At 36.4% G+C, this 15129-nt stretch overlaps 1 protein-coding gene across 3 annotated transcripts in view; it reads right to left on the reverse strand.

The window, feature by feature from the left end:
* The window catches only part of LOC120626263 (tyrosine kinase receptor Cad96Ca), a 105417-nt gene that overhangs the window by 3142 nt on the left and 87146 nt on the right, over nt 1-15129 (reverse strand). For all 3 annotated transcript variants that reach the window (XM_039893699.1, XM_039893696.1, XM_039893697.1), the window contains 5 exons: nt 11609-11750; nt 5114-5265; nt 3150-3332; nt 1237-1376; nt 596-737 (listed from right to left, as the gene is read on the reverse strand). In XM_039893699.1, the coding sequence (XP_039749633.1) occupies nt 596-737; nt 1237-1376; nt 3150-3332; nt 5114-5265; nt 11609-11750 (759 nt within the window). The remainder of the gene's footprint in view (nt 1-595; nt 738-1236; nt 1377-3149; nt 3333-5113; nt 5266-11608; nt 11751-15129) is intronic.

A 15129-nucleotide genomic window follows, 5' to 3' on the forward strand; every position in this document is an offset into this window, starting at 1 on the left:
GGAGGACTACGGCTAAAATCCTTCTTATTCTGAGAGTAGTGTGTAGTGTAGTGTAGTGTGTAGAGTAGAGACGTGTCCTTTGTGGACGCGTAATAGTTAAGTAATGAATGAATGAATGAATGATTTATTTATTTCTCCATATTACTTATAAGTATGAGTACAATATAATGTTGCTTACGGGCTATTTTGTTACACATTTATAATGTGGGGACTGATGCTTGAACTAGGTAGAACCTGTATCTCAAGCCACCAGGCCCTTTCTCCAGGATAAAGTATACAATATACACATATAATATAGTTTAAGTAATGTTATAATAACAGTTATTCGGTAATATTTAAATTTAAGTAAGAGTAACTTTGTGTTCAATATTTTAAATAATGAATTTCTTTATTTTAACAGAAGATTTAACTTATGCAAAGATTTTAGATTTATTAGACTGAATAGTAATAATTTATTTAAATGATGATTTCTACATATTTTTTTAAGTCATAAATTTTATCTTTGTCATTTCTTCTACAGTATTAGTCCTACTGAAGATTCGAAAGTGACTTAATGCTATCGCCACTACGTTGGTACACAAAATTTAAAGATTACCTTTCTCATAACATCTCCGGCGGATAGTCCGGGGTATGGCGTTGAACCCAGTGTCACGATCTCCCATAGAAGGACACCGAAGCTCCATATGTCTGACTTGACGCTGAATATGTCATCGTATAAAGATTCCGGGGCCATCCATCTGTAATTAAATAAAACATGGATGAAAAAAATCTATACAGATTAAAAACAAAAAGAAAACTGGGCATAGCGTGGTAAAATGGAAAAGAAAGAACGCTCTCGTTCTATGTTTATATCTCTGTAACTGCATTTTTCTTTGGTGTACAATAAAAGTGTATTCATTCATTCATTTTTACGTAGGTACTTTCCGTAAAAAATCCAAAGAAAAAGGACATATTGTCTCATAACGGAGGTCTAAATGATTTTTTACTGAATAAAAAAATCAGGGACCGACTTAGTACTTCGAAGCAAATGGCCTATAAAATATATTATTAAAAATAAACCTGTAGCAACGTTACGGTTGTAAACATGTGAAAAGTAGGTATTTAAATGAACAGTATTCCTACAAAATAGGTCGCTTGTAATTACGCCTTCAACAGTATCGAGCAGTGGCGTGCATAGAGGGTATGCACAGGGTATGCAGATGACACAAAATAAAGAAAATCTCCTTCCTATATTACCTAATTGGTAGACGTCCATCACTTTTTCGTTCGTAAACATGTGTTCCAGCTACGTCTCTCGCAAAGCCGAAGTCGGCTACTTTACAAGTCCTCTCCTCAGTAATCAGCACGTTGCGAGCTGCTAAATCACGGTGGATTATCTGTAAAAAATAAATAAATATAAGTTGGCCTTACTTAATGAAAATCCATGTTGTATATATCATCATCAAAGTTAAAGTCAAATTATTCTTTATTCAAATAGACATATATGTAAATGGCACTTTGATGCGTACACAAAACTACCCATAAAAAACATAGCCGGTTTTTTTTGTTATCACCATCGCACATTGGCATATTAACAACCTAGTTAGAGCAATAATTTATATCCAAGCTTTTTCATCGTTGATGTAAATCCTTAATACTATAATAGGATTTGTCTATAAGCTTACATTTCATACAAACTTTGAAAATTTTAAGAGACATCTCCAAGATATCAACTGGTAGTTTACATTTTTAGTTTACAATAAACTAAGTTAAAAAAATTATTGATTTAACCCTGGAGATAATTTTGCTTCTTAAAATATTTTCTATATTTCAGTCCCCATAAAAACAAAAACTACAATCCAAAGTAATATAAATGGTACTACATAATACATTGTTAAATTTAATGTAGCTCCTTTTATATAGCGCGAGAAACCTTTAAAGAAAACACCCAAGTATTCTGATTCGCTCGTATAGAAATGACAAAAAATTTAATCTTAATTGTAACAGAAGAGTCTTAAAATTTCACACAATATGAATGAATAAATAAAAGACAGAAAACAAAAACAAATAGAATATAGCGTACAAAATGTTATGCTCCCAAATTGTAAGCACAGTACCTACTTACTGAATTATAAATCTACTTGGAAAGATACAACGGCCCGCTTAAACCAGTATTATTTTAAGATTACTGTTTTATAATTATAATAATCCATATTTTTATGACGTCAAGGTCTGTAAAATAAACTGCCATTTTAAAATAACACTGCTTTAAGCTATAATAGTAATATACTTTTTGAAGGTAAAAAATGCGTTAAGCTCACAAATGACAACATTTAAAACTATTAATAAACGTGGCATTACGTCGAAATATAGGTATGTAATGATTTCTCACACTTCAACTGATAGTTATTCAAACTTTATGCCATTTTTTTTTTTATTCTACTACAAATTAGCCCTTGACTAAAATCTCACATGGTAAATTTAGATGCAGTCGAAAATTGTAGCGGAGAACCTGTTAGGGAGTATGGCAGTTATATTGAACCTTTTACGCGAAATCGAATCGGAACGCTAAAAACCGACACGTCTTAATTGGTAGGGTGATAACTAGCCACGGCCGAAGCCTCCTACCAAACCAGATCAGAGAAATGTAGTGGGCAGATAATGAGTTGATATGAACATGATGATGATAATGATAACGTACGTAAATATTACGTACAAAGACCAGATAAAATGAACTAAGTTGAAATGAAAAAAAACAAGACTTTCAGTATAGTGTACTAGTAATATAAGTCAAGCCCATTCATATGATATCCATTTTGAGGCAGTTGTGAAAAAATATGCGATCCGCTATTTTGTGGAGGCGGCCATATGGACCGCTTTTCATGAAACAAGCTAGGTACCGAACCTTTCAAACAATAAAACAGAAAAAAAAACGGTAAATCCATTCGGGAAATATGATGCCACAAACAGAAACACATAAGTACTCGTCAAACTTATAACACCCCGTAGTTTTTGCGTCGGGGTTAAAAAAAAATCCAAATTGCCCCTGTTAGGAATCGAAACCGGGACCTCCAACTTAAAACCGCAGCGCTGCGCCAGGGAGGTAGACAAAATCTTTGCAAGTAAGGTCCAATGAGATTTGCCGCTTAAAAAAAGAAAGAAAGAATTACCCCTTTGGAGCTAAGAAAGTCCATGCCCCGAGCGATTTGGAAGGCAAAATGTGTCAGGTCGCGCGACGTCAGGAACTGGCTGCCTCCATGCGTGTTCCCGTAGTGACGCTCAGCGCGGGAGTCTCGGAGGAATTGCTGCAGTTTTCCAAGACTCACAAATTCCATGATAACTAGGGTTGGTTCCTGTAAAAAATTAAGAGTTCAATAGACAAAATTTCTCTACTCCCATGATTTATAATATTTTATATCGCAAACAGTTAGCTTATTGCCAACACACCCAATGTCCTAATAACCATAATATCATCCAAACGGGTGAAGTTTATAACAACACTCCTTCATATTTTTTTCTCAATACCTTCTGCGCAAAGGGTTTACTCAACAGACAGCCACATTGTTACTGCTGGATGCGTGGTGTCTGTATGAATTTAAAAAAAAGAACAATATAATTCACGCCCGAAACGCGAACGCCAAGCGCCGTAAAAAAAGTAGGTTATTCGAAACCCCGCCATTTTTCTTTGATTATTTTATTGTTATGCTTACAAAAAAATGAGCGATTCAAGTTTTATGTTACTTCCTACGAAACTCAATTATTCTTTGATTAATACTTAGTTTATTTGTTTATACTCAGAAATGAATGATATTGGGTTACTAGGACTGGTTTTTTCCAGCTAACTGTTTTAGAATCTTTTTTAAAGCATGCATATTAAATATGGGTATAACTAGATCCTATATGCAGCTGTTGACACTTAGCTATAAAAACGTTCATGCGATACTATAATCAGCCACCCATATTCATGTTTTTTTTTTGTACAATCAGTAGGTAGGTATATATCCTGAAACTCCACTGAGTTTGTATGGACAATGCACAATCCTCTAATGTTAAACAAGATTATAAAATTTATTGTACAACAATAAATATTCTTATTGTTTAATATGATTGTAACACAGTTGCATAAATAATTATTAATGATCTTGCTTTTTTATGATATCCTGGTCACTGCCTGCACGAAAACATCTCACCCAATGACACCTTTTACCGTACCCTAAGCAAAACTTATGATTTGAGAGGGAATAACAGGTGGCTTAGCAACTGTTGGAATATTAGTGAATCGGCCAGCTGTTTAAGGGCTTAGAATGCGCTGGCTTTTTAGTCTGAATAACCACCGGTTTCCAAAAACTGAGTTTCCAAATTAAATATGGAATTTAGTTTTGTGAATGAAATGAGTTTCGTTTTATTCAAATTTTATATTGATTCGAAACACTAGATCGAATTTACGGTGTCGAGTGTGCAAAGTTGTTTGTGCATTTCATCCATGAGATCGCAATAATGTTGTTCCACAAATTAGCCTTTTACTGCAATCTCATCTGTGGGTAAGTGTTTGAGGATACATACAGGTGAGCGCTGTGAATTTAAGTAGGAGGTCCCGAGTTCGATTTCCGGCACGGGCAGTTTGGGAATTAATGATTTCTGAATTTTCTCTAGTGTGGTCTGGTGTGAGGCTTTGGCCGAAGCTAGTTACCACCCTACCGACAACGACGTGCCGCTAAGCGATTTAATGTTCCGGTGCGATGTCACGTAGAAACCGATTAGGGGTATAACTGCCATGCTCCCAAACAGGTTAGCCCGCTATCACCTTAGACTCCATCATCACAGAAAAAAAAGTGCTGATACAGTCTAGGATGGTAAGCGGGCCAACCTATTAGAGATATGATAGTTATATTAAACCTCCACCTCTGTGGTTTCTACACGGCATCGTATCGGAAGGCGAAATTGTTTTCGGCATGTCTTTTGGGTTGCTTGGTAAATAGCCACAGCCTCCCACCATACCAGACCAGGAAAAATTCAGAAATAATAAATATCAAAATTTCCTTAACTAGGAATCCGGGACGACTCACTTAAGATCCCAGCGCTCACCACTGTGCCGGGAGATCTTCAATTGCCATGATAAAAAAAGTTTTCATACCTTTTCTGAACAGCATCCTATGAGCCTAACTACATTTGGATGTGTGCCTAAGTTCTTCATTACAGTCAGCTCTTGGATCAAGTCAATTTTCTCCTTTTCTGAAGCGTTCTCTTTCAACGTTTTCACAGCTACAGTTTGCTCTCCTTTTTTACCTGAAAAAGAAAGTTGTTATAAATTCTGAATCAATAATAAAGCGGATGCGTTCGTTTACTTGTTTGTCTAAACGCGTTTATCTCTGGAATTACCAGCTGGATTTGCAAAATGATTCATATTTGTTGGAGAAGTGCATAGGCTTTATGTCACCACGCTCCTGTGAGTAGCCGTGAAATTGAAGTAAGAAATAACAATAATAATATATATAATAAATAAATAAAATATATTACTAATACGACAATACACCATTATATACGCCATCTAGATCTAAAGTAAGCGTAGCTTGTGTTATTAGTACTAAGATGACTGATGGAAATTTTTATAAATAATATACATAAATACTTATAATATACTAGTTGTTGCCCGCGACTTCGTCTGCGTTTGATTTTGTTTTTAAAGTATTCAGTATCGCTTAGCCTTAAGTGAGTATTGTAGTATATATATACATATATATATAACATGTGACAAATAATTTGCAATAAAATAAAATTGCGACTATAATTAAAGATCTAAGATATCCTATCTCTTAAGTTGGACCAGACTGCTCACGGTGAGCCAATTTTATTTAAAATCGGTTAAGTAGTTTAGGAGTCCATCGCGGACAAACATCGTGACAGGAGATTTATATATATTAAGAAAGATAACACCACACAGCCACGGAAAGGCATTCATTTTCATCACACAAACATGTTTCAGATGTGGGAATCGAACCCACGGCCTCGGACTCAGAAAGCAGGGTCGCTGCCTACTGCGCCAGTTGGTCGTCGTGAAATGAAGTAAGTAAAAAAAAAATTAATTGTACTGTTATTATTATATCTACCTGACCCGTGCAACTTCGTCTGCACCAACTCTGTTATTACCGGAAAACACGAATAAAATGACATTTTCTAAAAATGAATCCTAGCTAGATCGATTTATCGACCCCGAAAGCCGGCTGGTTGTAGCCGATTCCGAGATTCCAATTATATATATACAAGAATTGCTCATTTAAAGATATAAGCAGCCAGCAGCATACAGCCTTAACTTTCGGGGGGCCGAGTTCAAATCCCACGCACCTCTAACTTTTCTAAGTTATGTGCGTTTTAAGTAATTAAAATATGACTTGCTTCAACGTTGAAGGAATCCATCGTAAAGAAACCTGCAAGCTTGAGAGCTTGAGAGTTCTCCATACTGTTCTCATAGGTGTGTTAAGTCCATCAATCCTCACTGTGCCAGCGTGGTGGACTATGACCTTAACCCCTGTCTCATTGTGGGAGGCCCATGCCCTGTGGTGGGCCGGTAATGGGTTGATATGATTATGATGATTCGACTTTAAACATGGGTAATAGATTCTGTATTAATTATAAAGCCAAACATGGTTTGCAGCAAAATGTTTTTTCAAATGTATCCTTGTCATTTGACTCGGACTTTATTGACCCGTATACTTCGCCAATATTTTCAAACAATACAAAAAAATGTAGTATTTTTAAAATCAGAGGCAAACAATCTTATAAAACAGGGAAAAATCGTTCTAGTGACAAATTTATTTCAAATTGTCAAGCAATCTCCGAAACAGTATTGACAATACGAACCCGGTTCAATTGTTCGGTGCCTAAGCTAATATTATTGTGGTATCAATAGTCGATAACCACAATGTAGGTAAATATATCGACATTACGGGCCGAGCTCACACGACACGAGCGACGTATACCAGTGGCAGATTAAGCCAGGAGCGACGTATTTGCATTTGCAGCGAGGCATACGGTTCCAACAGTTTCCATGCGGAACGTTTCGTATCGGAACGGTAAATTGTTTGACAGCACGTCTTTGTCGTTAGGGCGGTGGTAGAAGGCCGAAGTCGCGCCCCCAGACCAGAGAAAACTCAGAAATTATAAATTCCCGAATTGCCCCTGCCTGTGTCGAAACCTGGATCTAAACTTATAGGACCACAGGACTGCCACTGCGCCTGGGAGGTCGTCAAATAGGGTCGGATGATAGGAAACATTGAAACTATTTTGTACCGAAAACATTATACATAAATTAAGATAGATTTGGCATAATCGAGAACAATTAACCTTATTTTATTAGTAGGTATTATTCTAGGCTCAGTGCGGATTGGTGAACTTCACACGCATTTGAGAACGTTATGTAGAACTCTCAGGCATTTAGGTTTCCTCGCGATGTTTTCCTTCACGTTTAAGCAATATTTTAATTACTTAAAACGCACATATCTCAGAAAAGTTAGAGGTGCGTGCTGGGATTCGAACTCAGCCCTAAAGGGGAGTCGAGCTCCTACCCAATGCACTATCACCACTTCTGCGCTATCACGCTTCAATGTTTAAATAATAATAATAAAAAACCTCTGGTCATAGAAAACATGTAATGCCTACCGATGTATATTTAAATCGTAAAGACTAGACAGGTAGGCATTAATACATTAGGAACATATTGTGTTTATGCCACCTATTTCTGTATTCTACGACGTAAAGGTAAACGTGTTCGATGGAAGCATTGGAAGGAATAAATTAAATCGATAATTTCAAGAGATGATAATATTATAATCTGAATTAATCGACGCTGGAATATCTTGGTTGAATGGCAGCGATTTTCTCTAATTTGAATAGCCAATACCCAATAGCTACCTAAGAGATTAGAGAAAAGAGAAAAGTTAACTGCACATTTAATACACCGGACAGGTTAATTTTTAATTGTTTTAATTGCATGCAATTTTGTTCACTATGCTTTCCTACACTGTTAAAGCAATTAATCCTTAATAAATAAATAAATATACTACGACAATACACACATTGCCATCTAGCCCCAAAGTAAGTGTAGCTTGTGTTATGGGTACTAAGATGACTGATGAATATTTTTATCAATCATCACCTCAACCAACTGACGTCAACCGACTGCTGGACATAGGTCTTTTGTAGAGAGTTCCACAATACACGGTCCTGGGCCGCTTGCCTCCAGCGGCTCCCAGCGACTCGCCTCATGTCATCTGTCCACTTCGTTTTTATGAATAATATACATAATTACTTGTGATATAAGTACATATAAACACCCAGACACTGAAAAACATTCATGCTCATCACACAAACATTTTCCGGCTGTGGGAATCGAACCCACGGCCTTGGGCTTAGGGTCGCTGCAAACTGCGCCAATCGGCCGTCAACTTACAACGACAACGTGAAACGCACATTACGCCGAAATGTAAGAGGTGCGTGCGTATTCAGTGCTCCCCGAAAGAAAGGTGAAAAGGTGAAAGTGAAAAGTAGTTAAATCTAAATAATAATAATTATAATGGAATTAGCTTAAGTCATATTTTAAGTAAGATTTTATTGCAATATTTTGTTTTGTCTGAGATTCCTTTTTTTGCACCTGTAACTAACATTTATGTTCATCCTTAATAAAATTACTCAACTCCATCTAATCCAAATTGACAGAATTACATGTTGGGTCGTGACGTATAACAAGAGCTGGCATCTTCATTTTACACGTGCGAATACATTTTCCATAATAGGTATATTAAGTAGTTCAGTTATTCCATAGATTCGCTCCGAAAGTTTTCCGAGAGTTGAGAGATTTGAATATGCTCTTTTTGACTTTTTACTGCGCCGCGCCACAACGCCTCGTATCTTTGGCAAGCGGCAAAATTAAAAACTGGCATACCTACGAAATCTGTTGCTAGGTGGATCTTTTTAATAACTATTAAGCTCGTATTCTGAGGTTTTAAACACGCTCGCTTTTCTTTACATTGCCGCACTAGTGTATTATGATATTCTGATTAAGTTTGTAGATGAAGGATTTTTAATTTATCCGAGAAATACAGCGTTACAAAAAATACGAACAAAGAGTTTTTATATGGCTTGCACAGAGTATTCTTGGGTTTTTATTTAGTTATTGAAAATAGGCAATAATTAATGTTTAAAATAGGAACATTTTCTCTTTTATATATCTTTAATATCGGACTGACAGACTATCGGAGACTGTTGATTTTGTTCGCGACCTTGCTTTTACCTGCTCGCGGCGGTGGAAAAATCCAATAAAAGTTAATAACACTGTACGAGTAGGTTTTTTCTCGCGTGCTGAAAAACGTCGTATAAAACGCGCATGTATTGATCATTACACTCGAGGCGGTATTATGTGATAACTCCTCACAAAAATGGGGCCGAGAGACACACCAAACTACTATCAAAATATACTACCAAAAGACCTCCCCTATTATTAAAAGATTTATGTTTTGCAAAGTGAGATGGTTGGCACTGAATGAAGCATGTTGCATTACAAAGATTTGCCTATATTTACGCAATCTTTTGCGCTTGACGAATATCATGCCTGTTAGAAAGCAATGATGAGGCCTAGGTTGGAGCAAAGTGGCAGGAAAAACCGTTGAATTATGTCATCACCATCATCGTCAACTCATTACCAGTCCACTGTAAAGCAACTCAACTCTCAAAATTAGTAAGGTCGTAGTCCACCACGCTGTAAAAGTGCAAATAGGTAGACTACACACATAACTGAGAACATAATAGACAACTCTCAGGCATGCACGTTTTATCACAATGCTTACCTTCACCGTTGAAACAAGTAACTTATATAATGGCTTAAAATGTACATAACGCTGAAAAGTTAGAGTGCGTGCCAGGGATCGAACTCGCTTCCCCCGCAAGGAAATCCGAAGCCTTATCAACTAGGCGTTCATTGCAAAAAATCTTATTTCAAAAAGGTTATATAATTATATCACAATATTACCTACTCTCATGTTAAAAATAAAACTGACCATCGCAGTAATATGAGCTTAAAGATAATGGTGGAATGTGGAGCTGGTGGAATTGAGCTACTTTAAGATTTCTGAAGCAGTAAACCCAAATAACCCAATTAACCCTCCAGTTTTATTAAACTTTAAACATGATTAATGGAAGAAGTTATTTTTCTAAAGACGCTGGCTAAGAATTATTTCGATGTTTTAAAACGGCGACGCTAGTAGGTAATAATGTTCAAAGACGGTATTAAATTGGGTTAGAGTTTCAAACAATTCATAGCTATTCAAGTCTTTGAGGTAAAATTGATTTTTTGGTTTGCTTGTAGAAGAAGCCCAAAACAAACTTAGCCGGGTGTTCTTTTTGTTATCACGACCTCACATTGTCATTTGAAAATATTTAAGAAGCAACCTGGTTTGAGCAATAGTTCACACCCAAGCTTTTTTATCGTTTACGTTATCCTTCATACTATAATAGGACTTTTCTATAAGCTTTCGCGTAATACAAACTTGGAACTTTATAAAAGACATCTCCAAGATATCAACCGGTAATTTATTTTAAAATTGTATACAATTTCCTTTAACTTTTGCCCGATAGTGTTTGTGCACAAATTACGATCATCGTCATATCAACCCATTATCGGCCCACTATAGGGCACGGGTCTCATCCCACAATGAGAATCGGTTAGGGCCGTAATCCACCACGCGGGCCCAGTGCGGATTGGTTGACTTGAACTCTCAGGCATGTAGGTTTGCTCTCGATGTTTTCCTTCACCGTTGAAGCAAGTGATATTTTAATTAAAAATTAAAACACACATTAATTTGAAAAGTTAGAGGTGCGTGCTGAGATTTGAACTCGGCCTGCAGAAAGTGAAGTCGGAATTTTACCCATTTACCGCTTCAGTATACGTTACTAACAATAAAGCTTATTTTTTTTGTTTAAAAGCGTGAACTGGAACTATCAGTCTAATTTTGAATTTTTTTTTTCTCATTTGTTAGCCTAATTCAAGAATTAACCTACTTCAAGAAGTAGGTTATAGGGTTTTCATCCCTTAGGTTAGGTTAGGGGTTTGCTTGTGACTGTGACAATGTCACAGTCACAGAAGCAGCGGATCAGAGTAAGAGCAGTGACAGCGTTGACAGGCAACACGGCAGGTTATATATTTTGTCATAGCGGATGAAATTTTATAAAGCATAATATATCATAGTGCAATGCATGAAGTTATATATAAATGTTCGTTCGGATAGCCTGTCAACCCGCATTAGCGCAGTGTGTTTTATCTTAATCTCTAACATCCCTCCCTCCCTTATGAAAGGGGGGTTTTTACCTAGCATTGATTACTACATCCCCCCTTTCTTGAGTCAAGTTAGTGAAGTGCTTAGTAAACTACGTACCATTCTAGCTATTGATTCAAGGTTGTTTTTATGGTCGGCCATTTTTATTTTTTTTATAAGAATTTTATAATATAGCGTAAAGTGGGTAGGTCAACCAATTCCAAGCCCTTTCCCGCCTGCGGACAATACTTGAAAAAAGAATAGCCGACAGAGCGCCCTGGGTTTGAGCCACTTGCTGGTATTGCCGCAACAATTTTTTATCTCACCGTCAATATCTATAGCCTGCGCCCGCCACACTTGACCGAAAGCGCCTTCGCCAACAATGTTGAATATCCTCAGACGGTGCCTCGGGAACTCCCATTCGTCACGTGGCTCCTCCTTGCTAGTTATCGTGGTTTCTTCAGAAATCTGAAAAAAGAACGAGATTGAATACAAAGACTTCTTGAGAGTAAAAGAAATTTTAATGACGATTAATTATTTTTTTATTGGCTCGATTCATAAATTAATCATTATCATATGAATAGAGAAGCGGTGATAGCCCAGTGGGCAGGAGCTCGACTTCACTTTCAGAAGGCCGAGTTCGAATCCACGCACCTCTAACTTTTCCAAGTTATGGGTGTTTTAATTTTTAATTAAAATATCACTTACTTCAACGGCGAAGGAAAACATTGCGAGCAAATCTGCATGCCTAAGAGTTCTACATAATGTTCACATAAGTGAGTGGAGTCCACCAATCCGCACTGGACCAGCGTGGCGAATTACGGCTCTCCTTCTCATTGGCATCTGAATTCCTTAATCACAAGGCTACTTGTCTTTAAGGAATTCAAAGAATAAGAAGCAGGCCACTCCGCTCTCATCTTTCACAAAGCAGAAAAATTCTAAAGATTGTTCAACTATAAAGTTATATTGGAAAGCATAGCAATCTGAGATTCTTGCCGGCTCTTCTCAGTGGAATCTGCCTTCCGAACCGGTGCTAGAGTCACTACAAACAGACTGACTTGACGTTTCTAAAGTGGTTATAACCTTGGCCTACTTGAAATAATTGAATTATTGAATTTTGTTTTGAATTGGGAGGAGACCCGTGCCCTGTATATGGGTATATGATAATAGAATAGAATAGAATAGAATAAATTTAATTGCTTTAACTGTGTAAATATTTTTGGGAATAGTTGCAACAGTTTGCCACTTTTTGTCGTGCAATTTTCTTACATATTAAGAGTTTATATTACAAATTACTATAACACTTAAAATTTTAAACTTTAGACACTAACTAAGGACTGTCACAACAATATTCGTTAATATTATAATACTCGATCGACGATGGAAATAACTCATTGTAGGTATTTCCAAATTCCATTGCATTATGAAATGGTTAGCATCAATCACGGTAGACGACTATGCAACACGAGGTTCTGGGATCGATTCCAAAATTTCATAGGTAATTTAATAGGTTTTTATAAGAAAAAAGAAATTAAGACTAAATGATGGTGCCTATAAGAAGCTGATATAATTAGGTATTATTTCCAGAAGCACGACTGTTGAAGTCTTGTTGTATCGTCTTACAGATTAGTTTTCCCTGTCACTAAGGAACACGTAAACGTGAGGTCTTTATCTGAAATCTCTCGAAATAATGTTTCAACACGATTTCTTCGCCTCACGACTTTACTATTTTGTACAGAAATACTGTGTACTTCTAATAATTCTTTATCCATATATTGCTTATAAGACTGGATTTTTTTTTATAGTTTTAGTCCTATTACTTTGTTGGGAATTTCACGCTGCTATAAACAATCTTTGAAGGTAAACAAAGGAAGTATTTCCATGGTATTGTAGTCTATAATATGTCTGTGTGTAATAATAATAAGGCTGAAATGTTTCGTTTGTTTTGTTTGTGTCTATCTTATCTCTGGAACTTTTTTTTTAATTATATTCGATAGCCCAATTCTTAAGGAATATTATTCTAAGAGTCTTCGGAGAGGACCAACAGGCGGGCGATGCTACGTGATGGTTCGTTATATGAAAATATAGGTGGGACGGAAAAAAATACTTTTATGAAGATGTACTTACGCAAACAAGTCGCGTAAAACTGCTAGTATAATTAAATGAAACTGTTGCTATTTTGCTGAGAAATAGTAATAATATTGGATAGAAGCAGGCGTTACTTTGCGGAAATCCATAATATCGCTCCGACGACGAAACGTGCATAGAAGGTACATTGCCGAGGATCTGTTTGGTGTGGAGTATACGGATTGAAGTAATTATAAATTACACCATACAGATTCTCCTGCTGTTCGCGGGGTATAGCAAGTTAAGCTTGATTTTCATAATTTTTCATAGTAATAATATTACCCTTATTTATTATTTTTAGTATTAGATATCTATTAATTATATAAATTTATTTATTATATATATATATATAATTATTATATTAATAATAATATTCAAGCCCCATTGCTGGGCATAGTCTTCTCTCATATATAAGATGGAGTTAGAGCTTTGACCCACCACGCTGCTCCAATGTGGATGCAGTCTCTACCGATGCTATCACATATATGTGATGTAAGTGATAACTTATAAAGGGCAGCTTTACTTGGTTTGAGAAGTACTGAGAAGTTCATGGAAGATAAACCGTGTGTTAACGTAAAGTTTTTGAAACTACCCGGGAACTGAATCCAGGACTTTGTCACCCATACTCGCGCGGTATCTACTAGACCAACGAGTTAGAGGCAGAAAATAATATAAATGTGTTGTTAATTTTAAATTGAATTCAGATATGTTATTATTGTGCGGAAAAATACCAGAATAATTCATTGCGTAATGCTCAACATCAACCGTAGCGGTGATAATAATTATACAGTAAATACTTTTATATTAGTTTTGCATAATAAAGTGAGTGAGTGTTTATGTATGTGAGTCTATGCATAACTACTTATATAAAAAATCTGAAAGTGTGTGTCTGATTGTTTATTTTTCGCATCCATTTTAGGCTTAAACACTGCACCGATCATGATGGGATTTGGCAAATATCTCCTTGATGCTATATCCATATTCCAGGAGACAGGCTTAGTTAGTATATTTTTCATCCGGGAAAGTTACCAGGGTAACGTTCGGTGAACGGCAAAACCTTCGTGTAGTTTTATATTGGTATAGCCTTGCATCCTGGAGAAGAAGGGGATGACGGATTTTTATTTCGAGCAACAAACTGTTGCTCCGGTACTAATGATAAAAATTCTAACCGAAATCGATTGCCCTTCTACCTGTAGCCTTAGACTTGGTCGCTCGCACTCGAAGAGTCGTTCTCGAGTATGGAAATACTTGAATATCAAAGCAAAGTGGATCTTAAATACATCGCTTTGAAGCTGAAATTTGCCTACAATTCTTTCGAAAATCAGAAGTACAGGATTTGCGTCTCTAAAATGAAAGACATTAAATCCATTTCACTTTGACGATACAGAGTTTGATTTGCGAAAACGATTCCTTAATTGCGAGCGAGCAAATCGTGTACGCTACTTAACATTTAATACTCTTAATCAGAGTCAAAAGAACCTTATAATTATTAAGTTAATTCTTGGGTTCATCCGAACATCCACAGCCCGCTTTACTAGCTGAACTTCTAAAATATAAATAAGTTGTAGAAGGTACGCTTTAAAACGAGGAAAATTAGGTCCAATTCGATAACAGGCTTCTAGGTACGATTTCGAGGAGCCACAAATCGTTATGTATTGAATTTTCTGTCTGGCATTTCTCAAGGAACGGAACGGACGGAATAGATGGAACCAAAATAACG

The sequence above is a fragment of the Pararge aegeria genome, chromosome 9, assembly GCF_905163445.1.
Source record: "Pararge aegeria chromosome 9, ilParAegt1.1, whole genome shotgun sequence".
NCBI classification, from domain to species: domain Eukaryota; kingdom Metazoa; phylum Arthropoda; class Insecta; order Lepidoptera; family Nymphalidae; genus Pararge; species Pararge aegeria.